Here is an 18,892-nt window from a genome sequence, read left to right on the forward strand (position 1 = left end):
CCAAGAACCATGTACACATGCCCAAGAATCCCAATTGTACAACAAAATCACGCACACAGGTATTTAAGGATGTGCACATACGTTTGCGGCATGTACTGAAGTGTTTTTCAACAGCAAGACTGCTGGGTAAAAGGTGCTGCTCCTGAAAGAAACTAAAAAATATGATGTGGGCTGATATATCTGCTGGAATACCAACAACCTGACTGTTAAAATACAACAGCAACACACACAATTTATTCCATGTGAAAAAAGAGCCAGCAATAGCCTGAGCTTGGGGTGCAATTCAAAAGAGAAACAAATATTGATCAGAGGGATTGGTTCTGTAGACAGATGGACAGAGGATTGCCATATGGGTGCTGCAAAGACCAAACTATCCTTGTATCAAAGTGAAATGCAAGTGTTTGCCCACTTACCCAGGATTCTTCTCTTGGGACACCCCCCACCTTGCCGATCCCCACATGACAACAAGAGGAACATTTTTCCACGCTTTTATTTAGCAAAAGAAAAATTAATTATAAAATGAACCAATAAAAAGCCCATGCAGCTGCAGGGACATTTCCCCCACCCCAGCTCCTTAACCCCAGTGGGGGATTAAAAAGTGTAGTTTTCTTTTATTTTGGGGGAGGAGTGGGGGACCGATTCCCTCCAGGCTGCAGTGCAAATATTTACACAGACTCGAAGGATGCGGATGGGGCAGGGAGGAATGGAGGACTTTTTACACTGAAATCTCTACACCCAGGGAATGGAATCATTTACAGCCAATAATCTTAACGAGATGCAATAATAAATTAATGAGTAAGGCACTGCACCCGGAGAGGGCACAACAGGTGGGGTGGGGGTGAGAGGGTGGGGGGTTTATCAGGTAAGGATTAAAAATATCTGATTGCCATGGTTACCAAAAAAAACAGAACAAGGGCAAATTCCACCAGCTACCAACAAGGAGTGGGGGACTAGGGAATGGTCTGGATGATTAAGGGGAGGGTCCACAAACATTTGGGGTGAGGGGTCTCCATTTAGCTGCCAGCTTGAGAGGGGCATTATCTGGCTGCACCCCAACCTTATTGTTCACTCTGAGTTGCTCCTCCCAATTCAGATGCTGAGGAAAGGGTGCTGGTTATTGCTTCCGGGCTGAAGGTAGGGAGGGGTGGGCAACACAGCCTCTTTCTGAAACCCCAGGATTTCAGCCTTACAGGGCAAGAGGTCACACGTCTCTTGTCGACAGGGAGGTTAAAAATGTCAAGTCTGTCACCCTTGGGGGGCCACAAGTCAAGGCTGGAGGTAGAGTCCTTTTTTCTGATACGTCTATCCTGGATGCGTGCCCCCCCTGCCCACTCTCCCTCCCCCCCCCCAATCACTCTCAGCTATTTCCAGAAACGAGAGTGATGACTTGTTCAAGCTTCAGCCTCAATTTGTGTTTTCGGCAGGCAGCATCACGTTCCAGCGCTGTCAGGATCTGATGGGTGGACAGGCCATGGGTTGGGAAAACACGAGGGTCCGGAATAAAGGAAAGAGAAAGGTGAAAAAAAAAGGTCAGGAGGGACTAAGCCCCAAACGTCCAGGAGCAAAACGGGAATAAGAGATGGGCCCTAGGATGGAGAAGTACCTGGTAAAACTGGGAAAGGGGCAGGAGACAAAGAGAAAGGCTTATGGGGTCTGTCCCGTCACCTGGAGTCAGGCAATAGTTTTAAATCGGAGCTTGCTGACGGCGATCCCATGGGAAGGGCTACGGCTAGAGTATCTGGCTTGCATGCAGAAGGTCTGAGGTTCAGTCCTTGCCACCTCTAGGTAGGGCTGGTAAATATCCACCAAAACATTGCAATGCACCAGAGTGTTTGCTCTTCCTGCTCAGTTCCTGTGAGCATTTGCTCAATCTCTCACCTTGGAATGTGTCCCCTTTAACATGGACACATTTTGTGGGATGCCAGGCTTGAACACCCGCCCATCCACTCCAAACAGAGGAGAGGGGGGAAGAACTTCTCTCTATGAGTGAGTGCAGAGGTGACCAACCTTTCCCCACTGATGGGAGGGCATGCCCATGCTATTTTGTGGTTCTTTCTTTTTCCTAGGCTGCCATGTTTTGTTGTGCCACCCCCAACAGCAGCTTGGAATTCCAAATGTGCTCAGTGGCTCAAAAAGGTTGGTGACCCATGTTTTAAAGAGTGTCATAATGCACTTTCAGAGAGACACGGTTCTTTTGCCCTGCCCACTGCCACTTCTGGTTTCTGAAATAAAAAGCCAGAAGAGTGGACAACACTTTCTTATCGAAGGTGAGAGTCCAAGGAGTGTGCATACAGACACACAAGCAGCAGTCCCTCTCAAAATACCTTCAGTTTTTGGCAGCAGCAGGGGATCCCTGTTTTCTCCAGTATGCTAGGTAAGGGACAGATTTATGGCGTGAAAGCTCCAAATGGGGGAAATGTGTAGGTGAGAGGGATAAGCATGGAGCAGAGGTCTCCATTTGTCATTCTACCTTCTCTGAAGTCCTAAGCCAGGTGTGGGAAACCCGTGGCCTCTCCAGATGTTGTTGGATTCCAGTCTTCTGGAACCACTGGCCATGCTGACTGGGTCTGATGGGACCTGGAGTCCACCTACACCTGGAAGTTGTACAGGTTCCCTATCCCTCTCATAGACTACCCCTTGGCTATTGAGATGTAGGGTGTTCTTAGGAGAGTGTCAAGGGCTAAACAGAAGGGTACAGGATAACCAATGAGGCAGTAGACGGTGGTGCCTTAACTTATTATGGTACCTTAAATTCCTCCCCATGAGCCATTTAATTACAGAGGATCTGCAGTAGGGTCCAAATTAGGCTCTATCCTCATCAGATTTATAGCATAGCTGAATAACAGGTTAAAAACAATGTGAGAAACTTGTGGTGTGTGTGAGAGAGAGAGGGAAAAAACCAAATAGGAAGGAAAGAGTTGGGGTGGAGCCTCACCTCATCACGGTACCTCCCCACGTAGCTGTAGAGCTCCCCCAGCGCACCCAGTGTGTTAAATTCGCCTGCGTGCTGCCGTGATTGCTCCACTAGATAGGCATCCATGTCTTGGTCACTGATGGAAGCCATCTTGGTGATATCCCGATAGTACCTGGTAAACATATGCATAGCTTTTGGATTCCTTGGACAGAAGATTGATCAACACTCCCACGTCAGCAGAAGGTTTCCACACAAACCAAAGTGAATAAATGTGCATGTTTATTGCATTGCAGTCCCTTCTATGAATGGAAGCTATAAATGAAGGCTCCAGATTTTGCCATGTTGAATACAGAGCCATATGGCTCCTCCAGATGACCTAATTAATTAATTAATTTTATATCCCACTTTTCCTTCTATAGGAGCCAAGGGGGATATTTACTGAGCATTCATCCTGATTTGCTTGCACAAAGCTTACATGGTGATTAGGCTACAACTGGTGATTATTGAGAATTTGTTCTTTCTTGAATATTTGCGTTGTCCAGCCACTTTCCAAATAGCAAAAAAGTTTGGATTTTTTGTTAGAATTGTATTTGTTGCACCAGGATGACTGAGCCCTTTGATCCACTTTAACTGTGCAAACTTAAAAGTTTTGGTACGTATTTGAACCTCTTAGGCCGAATACTGACTGCATGGAGGCATTGACAACTGCATAACCCCCGTTTTATCATGGCTTATATGGTGCAACAGATAACCTTCAAAGCGTGAGCTGTGTTCACTTCAACACTGAAGGAACCCATGTGTGGAGGTCAAACTCTGGCTTGGGAGAAGCCGTAGCTCTGCAGCAGAGCGTATGTGCTTTTCACACAGAAGGGCACAGGTTTAATTCCAGGCACCTCCAGCTAAAAGGATTTGCTAGCAGGTGATTAGAAACACATCCTGGTGAAATGATTTGGGGGAAATGTGCTTGCGGGCCAAGACTCAGTCTAGAGCAGGGGTCAGCAACCTTTTTCAGCCGTGGGCCGGTCCACCGACCCTCAGACCATGTGGTGGGCCAGACTATATTTTGGGGGGAAATATGAATGAATTCCTATGCCCCACAAATAACCCAGAGATGCATTTTAAATAAAAGCACACATTCTACTCATGTAAAAACACACTGATTCCCAGACCGTCTGTGGGCCAGATTTAGATGGCGATTGGGCCGCATCCGGCCTCTGGGCCTTAGGTTGCCTACCCCTGATCTAGAGGTTGCCTGCACCTGCCTTAGATGAGCAGGTCCTTGCTTCCTCCAGGAGCACCCTCCTTTGCCAGTCAAGATGAATCAGCTGGTGCTTTAAGGAGACATGCAATAGATTAGGGAGGTCAGTTTAGAGACAGAAGCGGCAGACTCACTACACTAGCTTCATTGCAGACCACTGTTGTTTACTGAGGGAGGCAGTGTGGAAATCAGTCTGGTGCAAACACACTGGCAGGAGGGCTGAATTGATTCTGCCAGTGCTTTTGCACTGCCCTCCCCACCTCTCTCCCTCACTGGTAAGCAACAGCAACCCACCTTCAGGAAGCCAGCACAGCAGCTCTGCCCCATCCAGGATGCCGCTTCTCTGTGTGGAACAGCAGCAGCGGTGACTCCTTTCCAAAGATGCTAAGAGAGGCCAAAGTAACAGAGTCTCCCCATCCTCAAAGACACCTGCCCTTCTTGACTGTCCTGAACTCGTGGAAAGCCACAGCATTCCTTTTCCCAACATGTTTGAGGATGGCCCTCATTCAAGGAACCAAGTTTCAGGCAGGATCTTGTTATCCTCGTACAGTAAAGAGCTACCAACTTTATAATGCCGTGGGATGATGTGCTAAGGTCAATCCCACCTCTGCCAGTTGTAGAGGCAACACAACTTGACATGACCCCTCTCTGTAGCTCACCTTTCCACCCAGCCTTTGTAGACAGGGATGTCCTTGGCATAGAGCAGCTTTGTTGAAGGGGAATCCTTGCCCAGGCGGTGCTCAGAGGTGGAGCACGAGTCCATGAAGGTCTGGGCCACCACAGAGAGGCAAGCATCTGTAATGCTGCTTTTGTGGATATCAAAAACAAATTGTGGGTTCTTGATGACGTTCACCCAAAACCTCAAGGGCAGGCTGCAGTGGAAGAAAGGAAGAAAGATGAAGTTTCAAAAGACACACATGAGAGGCAAAGGGTTAGATAGGGATAGGGCAGTGGTGGTGAGGAAATTAGAGGTTGAAGCTCAATACTCATGTTTTGTTGAGGGTTTTTCATTTGTTTGTTTTGATACGCTGGGAAAACACAGAGTTCAAAGCCAATGGGTTGTATCCTGAGTAGTGCTACGTGAAAGCTCATGTCAGTGAAAGGATTTCTGCTTGCACAACAGAACATTCACCACTAGATCCAAATTGGTCTAGGGGTTTCCTAAAACCTCTGGAGCGGATTTGGGAGACTGTAGGGTACAGGGGCGCTCCTCTGTTATTCTTGTGGAAATGGAGCAAGTGAACTGGATACTGCCCCTTTAAAGGATTCCTAACCATGATTCTCCATGGAACTCAGCCCGTTTCCTGTAGACAGCACTTCCTTGTTTGCCAGCCTGTGCTCCACGAAGGTAACATCCCATAGCTGAGAGTCGTCAGTGGTGTAGCGTGGGGGGTGCAGGGGGGGCCGGCCGCACCGGGCGCAACATCTGGGGGTTATGGTTAGGGGGCGCAAATCCATGGGTTAGGGGGCGCAAATTACTTGCCTTGCCCCGGGTGCTGACAACCCATGCTACGCCACTGAGAGTCATCATGGCCTTTCTCCATCCCGGTCAAGGGTGCTCCCCAGCCAAAGGAATGCACATGCCAGAGAGTTAACTCTTTGTTGTCAATGGTAACAGAGTCATTTCTACAGCTCTGTAGAATAAATACGCACACCAATTTAGCATCTAGGCAGCTTTTCCCAGGTCCGTGCTCCAGGGAGCAGTTGCAGCAATGGGGGACCATTCCCCCTCCACCCATTTATGTACCTTCCCCTGACAGGCTGCACAAACGTGGCTGGAGACTACGTCTGCATGGAAACTTCCTCTGCTGCTTAAATTATCTTCTGGTTCTAGGAGATGGTGGTGCAGGAGAGGGTGGGAAAGCACCCGGCCCTTCACTTGCCTGGCCTGTCTCTTCCTCCAGCTCTGAAGCTTCCCCTACCCCTGATTCTTGCCTCCTGGCTGGTACAGGTCTCCACAAACCACTGAGCCCCACTCCAGCCCCCCTTCCCTTGGTGCACACTGATCAGTGTCCTGCCAGTCCCTGACAATCCCTGAAGTAGAGGAATGGAGGATTAGCAAAGTCCTTGGGGTCATGGGAGGTGGGGAAGAGTTGGCTGGCATCAAACACTTAGGGGTCATGAGCACTGGATTCCTTGAGGCGAAAATTTCTTCCTAAAGAAGATTTGTTCAATCAAGGTAGGGTAGGACAGAGCCTGGAAAAATGAATGGCTGAAGGCTGGTCGAGAGCAGAGCCCAAAGGCAAGGAGCCCCAAGTCCCAAGCACAGCATCTGGAGGGGGAAAAACCAAGGTGAGGAGAAGAAAAATACACAAAGCCAATCTGGTAGTAGCTGTGCAAAGATTCCTTAGGGCTAAAAAATCTTTCCCCATCTGCTTAAATATGATATGCTAGCTGTCAGTTACTCGCAGCCAGGATAGGCACACCGGCTGCTACCGGCTCCCTACCATTACCGACAAGTGGGAAACACTGGCCAGTGAGGGCTCCAACTGGAGAATAGCCTCTGCCAAAGGTGTCATGGACTTTGAAGAAGCACGAACTCAGGAAGAAAAAGAAAAATGATCTAAGAGGAAGGCACACTTGGCAAACCCTCAACATGATCAACGCCTGCTCAGAAACCTATGTCCCCACTGTGGAAGGACGTGTGGATCCAGAATGGGGCTCCACAGTCACTTACGGACTCACTGTTAAGACCATATTCATGGAAGACAATCTTACTCGGCTACAAGTGATCACCAGAGAAGAAGATTTATTACTTTAGGGTACTGGCTGGTGGCCAAAGGGCCAAAGCCAAAGGTCTCACCAGTTACTTTTCCAGGTATGTCGCACGTCAGGGTCCCCAATCTGCCTTCGCTCTGCCTGCTCGTCCAGGAAGTCAAACATGTATTTGATGGGCAGGGGGAGTGCACTGGCCCGGTGTGCTGTGCTGAACACAGTCTCAAACAGGTCGTCTACAAACTTCTGCAATGTGCCCTGAAGAAGCAGAAGAGAAAAATTTCTGGAAAACATATTTTGGGATGGATGGAGAAAACAACTGCCAACATTTGGAGATCATAGGGAGCACTCCCACGGAAAATAGCACCACTCTTCCATCTTGCATTTGTATACATAATATTCACAAGCACATCCAGTCCCTTTTGTTTAATAATAATAATAATAATAACAATTTTTTATTTATACCCCGCCCTCCCCAGCCAAGGCCGGGCTCAGAGCGGCTTACAAGCAAAATAAAAACAAGATGAATGATTACAACTTAAAAACAAAAATAAAATACAACATTAAAATAATGGAACATTAAAATATTAAAATGTAGCCTCATTGCAGGAGGAGAAGGAAAAGAAAAAAGAAAAAGAAAAAAGAGAGGGAGGGAGGGAATCAAATTGGCTCCAAGCCAAAGGCCAATTTACCTAACTATTCTGCTCCAGACACTGTCCCTGATTTTCTCGAACTCTCTTATTGCAGTAGCCTTCCAAATCATCTCTGCCATAGTATTCTTGATTTGGGACACAGTCTCAAATAAGGGCACATCTACACTTCATTGTAGGCCAGTTTTACACAAGTTTTAATGGTTGCCGCTTCTCCTGAGGGGACCATTCAATTGGCAGCTTGACACCAATCTCATTTGCAGAATGGATAAGCCTTAAGAGATACAGGCAACGACTATTTTGCGCCAGGGTTCTGTTCCCAGCTCCCATGTGCCGAGCCCCATCCGCCCTGCCCCATTCTGTCCCCCCCTCCACCCCCATTCTTCCCTCTTCCGGGTCCAAAAAGGCCCACACCTCATCAATCGCATGCCATGTAGATGCAGTGCTGGATTTGCGTATAAGCTAAACAAGCTGTAGCTTAAGGCCCCACTCTCTTGGGCCCCCCAAAAAAAATTAGAAGAAAAAAACACCTGGATGTACATTTCCAAAATATAAGATAAAAAAACAAATAAAACCTAAATACAGCAACAGTGGCAAATGGCTTTAGCTACCTATTAGGTCCATAAATTACCATATACGGTAGCATATATTCAACACAAAAAAATGACAATTTGTTGTTGACAAAGGACAGCTGGACATATAAAGGGCCCCATTGCCTTCAGTAGCTTAGGGCCTCATCAAACTAAATCCGGCCCTGTGTAGATGCGCCTAAAATGGTCGTTGCCTGTATTTGAAAGACTGTGCAATGCAACTATTATTATAATGTAAGCAGATGATGTACTGCTGAGAGGCAGTCATTGCTAGGGGGAGATTATTATTTGCCTCTTTCTGTTCTTCATTCTGAGTAATATTTTTTGTTGTAATCTGTAACAAAATCTGAATGAAAATATTTTTAAAAATAAGAACTATGCAAGCAGACCTGCAGAGCTGAAGGGAGGCCCCCTCTGTCCTCTAACACAAGCCAGGGGAACAAGGGTCACTTGGAGGTTGCACCTTCTGGCTCCCAGGAAAAGCATCATGACGAAGGGGAGATAACTTGGCCCCATCCATTGGCCAGTGAAGAAGCAGCTGCTCCAGTGCTTTTCTCTTCCCTCCTCATTCCTTTTCCTTTTGTATCTATTCAATTGTGAGCCTGCAGCCAGCGACTCTCATATCTTTTAACATAGGTACAACTTATGGAAATCTTAGGCAGTGTTTGTTTTTATGATAAATAAGAGGGATTGCCAGTTTAAAAAGGAACCTGTACACAATGGTAATATTATTACCGCTTAGAAATTTTGATAATTATATGCTTTGAACTGCAAATATTTATATTTGGTCTATAAATCGTGTTCATTAAATTACAACTGGCATTTGTATTTGTACTTTATCTCAATAATCCCTGTAATAACTCCAAAGTTGTAACAACATATCCCCATTTTGCAGATGTGAGGACAGTGACTTACCTTACACCATTAAATAAATTCATGGTGGAGACAAGATTTGAACCGAGGATCTCCTGGTTTAGTGTTTCTTATTACCATAAAAAGATCAACACCCCACTCCCTTTTCAAAGGAAACCAGAACAATGAAATTAAATCACAACAATATCACACTCTTAGCCACTACACCAGAGCAGCACTACAAAATGCTACTAAATGTATTACAGTCAAATACTGGATTAAAGTAAAATGATTAAATAGAATGAGCAGAATGGTAGAATACAAACAAAAATCACATGCCTACGCACATCACATTACACAAACAATCTCGCACAATTCAGACCCCAAATGACACATTCTCTGCATTCCTTCCTCACTGTCACTGTTTTGGTGACAGTAGCATCACATGCCATGTCCATAAAGTATCTGCGCTGTACTTAGATGTCAGTTGGCAGACACTGGAAGCTGCAGCGGGTTTGCCACGAGGCCCAGGCCAGAGGCACCAATGATCACACCCCTGCAATCCAGACAGGCTGCGGTTCAAAGCATGCCCTGCCCCAGGAGACGAGTTCAGGCCACCTCTGTGAAGGGTTGACCACTGTTGGAACACAGGAAGCTGCCTTGTGCAGAGTCAGACTACGGATCCATCTAGCTCAGTATTGTTTACACTAACTGGCAGCAGCTCTCCAGGGTTTCAGGCAGGGGTCTCCCAGGCAGACGTGGAGATGCCAGTGGGGACTGGACCTGGGACCTTTTGTATGCAAAGCAGAGGCGGTGCCACTAAGCTACAGTCCTTTTCCAAACTAAACAAGGACAGAAACGTGAAGAGGACTGTGGGGAAATGTCTCTCCCAAGACCGTGTGGGATCTACAGAATTTGCCCTAGGAGGCAAAGGTCTGCACTGCCGTTTTCTGCAGGCTGCTGTAGAAAGGTCTGCCCTCCTTGTCTGCCCCAGGAAGAGGAAAGCAAGGAGCAACCAGGGAGGGACAAAGGGACACAACTCTCCTTGTGTCATCCCACTGCCGCTGGGCTCTTCACCTTTCTCTTCCTGGGGTGAGCAAGGAGGCGGCCCTTTTACAGCCAGCCTCCTCCTCCTAGAAATGGTGGGTAAGCTGCAACTGGCCATAGAACAGCTGCCCCTCAAGCACACATTCAGTGACTCCTTGCATTCCTGGCTAGGTTTTACTTATTGGAAGAGATGGATGGTTGGAATGCAAGGACTCGCCAAGCAAGTGCCCGGATGGCTGTTTTGGATCCTGTTTCGTGGGCCCCTGTACCTGCTGTCTGGAGCACGTGCCCCCTCTCGCCTCACTCTTAACCTGGGCCCGCTCCAACAGAGCTTTGTTGAAGACTAGAACTACAGAGATCTGTAGGTTTCTATCATGAAAGGTTGGAAGAAGAACCTCAGTGCGTTTCATCTACCAAAAGAAAATACCAACAAGGCAGAGGAAAATAGGGTGATAATTCTTCAATTGTTAAAAAGGGTATCAGGGAGAGCTGCAATGAGGGCAAGCAGCAATGAGGTTCTTTTAAAACAAAAACAGGAACAGGAAGTCACTTTTAGGTTAAGCATGAAAAAATAATATTTTCCCTGGCAGTTTTCAAGGGAAAATGTCTGCCATGGATTGATTTACAGATTGGTGCAGAATCTTCTGCCTGCCTGGTTTGGGGCAAGGAGCTTTTAAAACTAGCCAATCCCCCATTTCAGTGATCCAGTTCCTTTCCTGACATACCTTGGTGGCAAGGAGCCTCGTGAGGTAGATCTCAGACACCATCTTGCTCCCTCGTTCCCCTTCCTTAGGGTCTCCAAGATGCTCGTGGTTCTTGACTAAATGCCAGAGACGGGTACCTGAATCTTGATCTGGAGTGAGGATGGGGGCTCGTGAGCGCAAGCTCTCTGGACTGCTAGAGGTGCGGAGCAAACTCTCTGTGGAAGATGGGGGGGGGGGGGGGGACGGACGAGCAAGAACCTCTTATGAGCTTTACCCATGTCAGCCCTCAAGACCAACCCTCAAGAGCCTGGGTTCCATGCACCTCTTTTCAATCTTTGCTCTACACCAGAAGCTCACCTGAAGGACAGGTTTGTATTTATTCAGCCTTGAAGAGTGCCTGCACCCAAGCAGGCACTGGTAATACCAAAACCACCAGCCTCCACAGGCCAAGTGAACCACTCCCCATTCCCCTCCAACCACAAAGCCACAGAGTGGGAGTGGCAGTAAAATTACATGCATTCCAGGCTGGAATAGCAAACATAATTACAGCCAGGCCAGGGTGGTGCTGGAAGAAAGCTTAGGGATAAGAAGTTTGGACGTGGCAATAGCCCTCCTTGAAAGGCCACCTGGCTTAGGTGATAATAGGGCAAGCCACAAAAGGCCAGGGGCTTGCTGTGTCACACGGTAAGAAAGGACACTTCACTTGTGAAGGACAAATCTTCTTACGCTCCAGTTCACACTGTATACAGCAGGGAACCAGGTCACATAGATGGACAACAGAAAAATCCTGCCCGCACAAGGTTGCATTCTCGGCTCAGGAGGGCTCAGGTGAAACACTGACAGATGGCATTGCAAAAGAGCCAACAGGTCAGGAAAGAGCTGTGACCAGCTCTGTGGACTCTGAGAACAAGGCCAAGGACACAGCACCCCTATGTGCATTAATTCCAGCTTCGTGGACCTGTGCACGTGCTGTGATTCAGCAGGAATGAAGAGGAAGCACAAAACAGGCAGCACAATGTGCAGAATTCAGCATCAGCTTTTAATAATAATTATATTGAGCAAGTGCGACTGAATAAGAGTTCCAGTGGTTGAGGGCAGTGACTAAACCCATGGCTAACAATGAGAAATTGTGAAAAATGGAAGAAGTATGTAAATTTGCATAAATTAGCATATATAGACTGAATCCAAAATATGGATTGTCTGAGAACAGAATTAATTTGGGGAGGATGGGGCGGAGCAGAAGGTTGAAGATTCTTGTGTAGAGTGTACAGAAGGATGGAAGATGCATTTTCATCCTCTCAAACTTTAGTGGCAATGGGGGGGGGAGCTGAATTTGACTCCATCACCACCCAAAAAACGCAGCATAACTTTGCACAACATTGTGTTACCTTGTCAAAGAGAGAAGGCAGGAGCCATTGGTCACTTAGTGCAGCCAAGCATTAGAGGGAATGGGGAGTGTTGAGCAGGATGTGTCATTCCTTACCATAGCGGCTCAGCGAGTGGGTGAAAGTGAAAGAGCTGGCTATATTGTAGCCCGATGCCTGCCTAGGAACCAGCGCCACTGCAGAGCCATCTGCTACCTGCACATTGAATGGCAGGGGTGGCAGGGGTGGGACAGGTAAAGGTGGGGTTAAAAGGGGGGGGGGAGAGAACAAAAATTGACATAATAATAATAATAATAATAATAATACCACATCTACAATTTTCAATGCATTTTGCCTGCATTATCTTAGCCTTGGAAAGTAGGCCAATATTATTATTATATGGGAGTGTGTGCAAGCATATGTGTTTGTGAACCTGAGAGAACAGTGGCTTGGCTTAAGTGGCCAACATAGTGAATTCATGATGGAGACAAGATTTGAACAGGGATCTTCCTGCCTTGAAGTCTTAAGCCATTATGCTACAATCAGCTTCTTTCTACCTCAGCACACAAGAAGAGAGCTAGGATAATCCCCCAGAATACAGTTTGTCACTGAAGCTTCCAAACAGTACGGAGTATGACTCCTTGAGTTGTATTCTTGAGGTAATCCAGTGTTCTTTGCTTGGTCAAGACACTCACATGCACAGCCCCCTCTTCCACCCCCCTTGCAACCTGCTCTATTCCACTCCTCAAATCTTCTATGGCGAGCAAAGCATTATTTATTTCCTGATTCCTGCCGGAAATATTCCTAAGGAATACAGAACAGCCCTCACACCTTGTACTGCTCGGAAGCTGCTTGCTCCCAAACTCTACCACGTTTTCCCATTTTCCCCAGGCTATGGTAAACATATTAGCAATCCAAGGTAGTTCATCTGGCCCTGAGCTGGGTGGAAGGGAAACCGGTTACCTGATAATGCCCAAGTGTATTGAGCCGTTTCCAGTCTCCTTCAATCTTGCTTGTGGCATCCTCATCCTGCAGAATGGTTCGCCCCCCACTGCCTTGACACCATTCTGGGGTGAAAAAGAAGGTCAATGAGGAGAGAGCTGGCTTGGTATTATCCCTCCCAGGCTCCTCCCTATTTTAATACAACTTAAGCCAGGGGTGTTCTTGAAGCTATCAGCATGAGTTTGACCAAACTGCGGGAGGCAGTGGAAGACAGGAGTGCCTGGCGTGCTCTGGTCCAGGGGGGTCACGAAGAGTCAAACACGACTAAACGACTAAACAACAACAAGCCAGGGGTGGGGAGCCTGTGACCCTCCAGATGATGTTGTTACTGAAATTCCCATCAGCCCCAGTCAGCATGGCCTGTGGTTAGGGATAACGGGACCTACAGTCGAAGAGCATCCGCTGGAACCAAGGTCCTCCACCCCTAGCCTAAGCCCAGTGGCTAATAACCAAGGTGTCCAGTCCAGGCTCCCAGCCCCACCTGCTTTCTCCCACGTTCCTGCCTTCATACCCAGCTCCATGTCTTCAGCACGTGGGCGTTGGGAATAGGGCACCCCACGGTACACAGCGTCCAGCAGCTTCTCCTTCACTTGCGTCACTGAGTCACAGTTTAATACCTTGACAGGCACAGCAGGGCCCCCAGGGGGCTCAGGAGGGGTACATAACAGAGTCTGGAAGCAGAGAAAAAACCTGCTAGCGTTGCAATCGTCACAGTTTCAAGGCTCATGCATCCCTAGTTACATGCACCCAGGGTCATACCTAGACAGTTTTTCAGCTCTGGTCATTCCTCACATCCCCAACGACCATTTGTGAGCAACTGAAGTTCCAGCATCGCTGTATTTGGGGTCAGTCTGATGTATGAACTTGGAGACATTTTGAAAACCTTTTTATTGCCAAACTAACATGAAGGTCCAAGGGCAGGTTGCCTAATCTACGCCAGGATGGAAACAGGGGAAGGCCCATTCTTTTCGTGGTCAGCCAAAGTAAAAAACAAACAAACCAAACTTTTATCCCTACATAGAACTGTAGGAATGGACCCCTGTTTTGCCCTCACCCCCAGCTGCCTGTAAGCAGAACCTAGTGCCTCACCTTAGCCAAAGTCCAGCATGCACCACACAGGCACACAGCAGTCTTTGGCATCACTGGGCTAATCTCACCCTTCCCTGTTCCTCTCTCCAGTTCTATGGAACTTTGTGGAACTTTCTTCCTTTAAGGCAGCCCCATTTGAGGCTTAAGTAGGTCAGCCCTATAAAGTTATGTCTCCTGCCATTAAAATGTTAGGCTGCTGCTTATCTCTTCAAATCTGGTGGCCTGGAGTCCTCTAAACCACCAAGACTGCAAGCCAGAATGGCCTGTGCAACAGCAAACCCGCCCCCCCCTTCACAGAGCAAACTAAACTGTTCTCTCCCCAGACTACGAAGAGGCGTAGCACAGCCACCAGCATCCTCACCAAGGTCTTGTAATCTATTTGCTGGCGAATGAGCTTGTCCTCGCTCAGCGAGTAGCGAGCCTCGCCTGTGATGGAATCTATGGGTCCTTTCTCCATCTGCTGCTTGATGGCACAAAATAGCATAAATAGCGGCTCTCCAGCACATTCCTGGGGGTGGGGAAGAAGAGAGAGGTTCATAGGCAAGGAACACAGGGAGCTCCCTTATCCCAGGTCAGATTATCATCCATCTACATTGGCAGCAGGGCCTCTGGCAGAGAAAGGTGCTCTCCATCACCCAGAGGGCAGAGAGCCCGGCAGGAGGCATGAGCAGTGGCAGACGCAACCACAGCCAGTGAGAGGCAGAGCCAACACATTCGAGTTCTTCCTCACTCCCATTCCTCCTCCCTGCTGAATAAGGAGGAGGGAGGCGGCAGGCAGGGCCACACACTCCTTGACCGGTTGTAAGTAAGGAGGGCAGGCAGCAGGGCCAACCGAGGGTGGTAGGGATGCGTCTTGCTTGGCCTAATGGACCAGACACTGCTGCTATCATCCCCTGCTACCTGGTCATTTTTCAAACTGCAGATCCTAGGGATTGGATATGGAAGCTTATGCGTGCAAAACATTTCCTTCCCTAACCACAGAACTCTCATTCCCAACTCCCTATCCCCAGTACAAAGACTGTGGGTAGAAAATTCTGGATCTTTGGCCTCTAGTTTCCCTCAGCCCCCTTTAGATTCCTGCTCTCTGCTGGAATAAGGGCTAGGACCCATATGTCAGAGGCCCCGTCCCATCTCTCTCACTTCTCTCTCTCCCCCTGCCCGTCCCCCTCTCTTTCTCTTGCATGCACTCACCTTGAGGAACCTGTGCAACAGGAAAGTAAACCAATTTGTCAACATTTTCTCAGCTACGGACTCCGTCCTGGGAAAACAGAGAAAGAGAGAGCACAGACAGCTGAGTTCCCCACATGTGGGAGGTGGAGGGAATCCTCAATGCCCACACGCACACAGCTGTGAAGAGAAATACGCATAAATCTGGGAACCCCTTTGCCATGTCACAGGGACTAGAAACTTGACCTCCCTACTTCCTCTGCCCCAACAATGTTCACTTCAACAAATGGGATGCTGCTACCCTACACCGCCCCCCCCCCCCCGGATTACAGGCACATTTGGAGGGAAGGAAGAGTCACACTGCATCAATTCAGTCCACCAGACTGGAAAGATGGTGGGGAGAATTACAACAGGGAGGAGCACAGAAGTTGCAAGGAGGACTTTGCATGTTAAGAGGTGGAACATATGGCATAACTAGCAGGGGCTGAGGACCCATAGCAGCTCTGTGTGGAAGTGCTGCAGAGGAGCAACACGATGCTGATACGTGGTTCCCAGCCTTAAGAGGGTCTGGCAATCTCTTATTTAGAAGATGGGGAGGCAATCGAGGGTGTTATGGCACTTGTTTGGTGGCAGTGTGAGGGTTAAAGGCTTATGGCATTAAGTGGTGGTGAGGAGCAAAGAAGGCCTCTCACCGGCGGAGCAAGAGCTTGGGGTGCGCACGGTTCTGCAGGTTCTTTTCAATGAGGTCTGCCAGCAGCTGCTTCAGCACACCAGTAGCATAGTCCAGCCTGCCCTGCAGAGCCACCATAGTCAGGGAAGCAACAGCCCCCCGGTCCCGCATGGAGAAGCCACGCTGTCCCTCCAGGGTGTGGATGAAGGTCAACAGGAAGGGCCGCGTGTGCAGCAGCTGCCCGAAGAGGCGGAGGCCTTTCTCTGTGCTCGGTGGCGTCTATGGAGGGCAAGAGAAGCGAGAGAGACACACCCCTTGAGCTAGCCAGGACACCTGGAAAATGGTCATGCACATTAAAAACATTCCCATGGAGGGTCCTGAAACTTTGCACATGGAGATGCTGCTGCTCACAAGACGGCAACTGAGAGAGGAATGTTGTCATCTGCACTATTGACTCTTGTCTCTTCTGCATAAGAGCATTAAAAGAATAGGAACATCCTTTGCTGCTAGATCAGAGCAAGGACCCACCTAGACCAGTTTCTTGTTTCCAACAGCAATGAGATAGGTGTCTTTGGGGGCTGACAGGCAGAAGACCCTTGCTGGATGAGGCCAAAGGCCTCATCATAGTACAGCGTCCTGGTCTCACAATGGCCAACCATGTGCCTATAAGGAAGGCCAGAGGCATGACCCGAGTGCAACTGCACTCTGCCCACTTGTGACTGATTCCCAGCAACCCATCTACAGAGGCACACCTGCTTCCGATTGATAAGGCAGGACATAGACATTATGGTTAGTAGCCATTGATAGCCTATCCTCCATTAATTTGTCTAAGCGAGGCCAAACAAGTAGTTCAAGAACATGTACCTCAATGGAGGAAATACCAAAGTGGGGCAGGGGACTGACCTGCACCCAAAAGCTAGAAGGCCAAGACTTCAACATGCAAGAACCCCACCACCATGGACTTGGTGGTTCCTCCATGACTTGGTTCGTGTCAGATGGAGATCATGAAACACTAGCTTCTGATCTCCCTTTTCTGCCAACTGTAAGGCAAAAACCTTTGCTAGGTCCCTATCTCTCCCCCGCCTTGCAACTTACACTGGTCTCCTGCAGCGCTGGGTGCTCATCCACCCCTGGAAAAAGCACACGCCTTGCATAGGTCCGATAGTCCAGGAAAGGGATCTTCACACCATCCATGTTGTTTGTCAGCTCGTTAATGTCTGTCTGCAGCTCAGCAAAAGCTGAAGAAGGTGGAAGATGGTCAAAAGTGTTGGAGACCATGCATAACGGGCCACCGTCTCCATTGTAATCCCCCCCACAAAAAAACCCACCCCATGGCTTTTGAAACCTAAGGGAGTCAAATAATTTAAAGACACTTGGGTTCCTAGGGTTCTCCAGAAGCTGCCACATTTCTCATTAAGGACCATTCATGGCAAGTGCCTTTTCTCTGAGCCCACCAAGCTGTATCAAGCACAACCCTCTCAACATTTCACACAAAGGAATGACACATACTTGACATATATTTACACCAGAAATTACCGCCTAAGATGACTGCACTCTTCTAAACTGTTTTCTAAAGCAGGGAATGTGTGTCTATTGGGACAGGTAGTCATGGTGTGCAGCAGTGGGAAAATGGAGCAGGGGGGCAATGGTACCTTGGCACTTTGTGCCTATGCCCATGTCTTTGTCACCTAGAATTTAGGCGGACCTTCTCTGTCCTTCTTGCCCAGCCATCCCCAGAGAAACACCAGAGATTTAATTTCGAGACACCCAAGGAGGGGCTGAAACCTAAACAAATCTTCTGTGCATTAATACGTTAACAAAAAACTCCCAACACTCAACTATTTCACAAAATGGAAACAAAATAGGGATGGTTGTGGGATAAACCCCGCAACCAAATACTTTTGCTACCTATAAACCAACTACATTTTGCTACCTAAAGCAGAACAGCAAATCCCACCCCCAATCATGGCCAGCTTAAAGTTGGCCAAGTTATTCTGGCAAATGAGACAGAAAATCCCACAAGCATCTCTCCTTGCGAGTGGAGATACTATCAGAAATACCTTCAATAACTCCTGGTTTCCTGTCCCTTCATGACACCCAGAATTAGCTGTCTGATGCAGCCATCCCACTCTCCTGAATGGTAGGGCTGGCCTTGTCGCAGTGTTACAGGAGCTGGTGACTGCCACAAACTATTTGCTGTGAAAAGAATATGGAGCCCATAATGGCTGCACATCTTTCCAATCTACAAAAGGAACTATTCCATACCCTGGGAACCAGCCCTGATGCATACATAGTGCCCAGAGGGAGCTGGACTTCCGCACTCCTTGTTGGAGGCTACAGATAACAACTAGAGAAGGCACCTTTGCACCCAAAGACCTACATTGGCATCAGTCGCTTCCTAAGAGAGGAGATGCTGAAGATTACATTAACATGTTCCAGCAACAACTACCAACCTTGGGCCCAAAAGTCAATGTTGCTGCCCCCTACATTCACGTCCCTTTATTTCCCAGCCCCCTAAATACCTTCTTTGCACTCCAGGGCCACACGAGACTCCAAGTTGTCCATCTGCAGCTGCAACCGCTTCAGAGTACGGTCAGCGTCCCGAGTCTTCCGCTTGTAGGCCACCAGCACCCCGATGATAGCGCCCAGAAGCAGACTTCCTCCTGCACCTAACCCAACAAGAGCCGGCAAAGGCAGGGCTGTCTCAGGGTAAATGTGTAAGGTCCCAGGGGAGAACGAGAGACCCCCCACCAGGATCTACAAAAAGAAGAGCAAGAGATTAAGCCAGGTCACACAGGTGAAACACCCCTGCTGCATCAGGCCAAGGGCCTATTAATATAGTCCACCATCATTAAGACAACAGCTTTCCC

General features: G+C 48.3%; 1 protein-coding gene across 3 annotated transcripts in view; it reads right to left on the reverse strand.

Annotated features, from left to right (window-relative positions):
- Positions 1 to 474: 474 nt before the first annotated feature.
- PLXNA3 (plexin A3) overlaps positions 475 to 18,892 on the reverse strand; it is a 71,071-nt gene continuing 52,653 nt past the window's right edge. For 2 of the 3 annotated variants that reach the window (XM_079958874.1, XM_079958873.1), the window contains exons 20-32: positions 18,545 to 18,779; positions 17,118 to 17,260; positions 16,045 to 16,301; positions 15,377 to 15,443; positions 14,547 to 14,693; positions 13,578 to 13,767; positions 13,058 to 13,161; positions 12,214 to 12,310; positions 10,752 to 10,945; positions 6,976 to 7,145; positions 4,832 to 5,044; positions 2,936 to 3,086; positions 475 to 1,453 (exon numbers count right to left, since the gene is read on the reverse strand). In XM_079958874.1, the coding sequence (XP_079815000.1) occupies positions 1,358 to 1,453; positions 2,936 to 3,086; positions 4,832 to 5,044; positions 6,976 to 7,145; positions 10,752 to 10,945; positions 12,214 to 12,310; positions 13,058 to 13,161; positions 13,578 to 13,767; positions 14,547 to 14,693; positions 15,377 to 15,443; positions 16,045 to 16,301; positions 17,118 to 17,260; positions 18,545 to 18,779 (2,064 nt within the window). In that variant the 3' untranslated portion in view covers positions 475 to 1,357. The remainder of the gene's footprint in view (positions 1,454 to 2,935; positions 3,087 to 4,831; positions 5,045 to 6,975; positions 7,146 to 10,751; positions 10,946 to 12,213; positions 12,311 to 13,057; positions 13,162 to 13,577; positions 13,768 to 14,546; positions 14,694 to 15,376; positions 15,444 to 16,044; positions 16,302 to 17,117; positions 17,261 to 18,544; positions 18,780 to 18,892) is intronic. The other variant, XM_079958875.1, reaches the window with a different exon arrangement.

This window comes from Podarcis cretensis (genome assembly GCF_951804945.1).
Source record: "Podarcis cretensis genome assembly, chromosome: 17".
NCBI classification, from domain to species: Eukaryota; Metazoa; Chordata; class Lepidosauria; order Squamata; family Lacertidae; genus Podarcis; species Podarcis cretensis.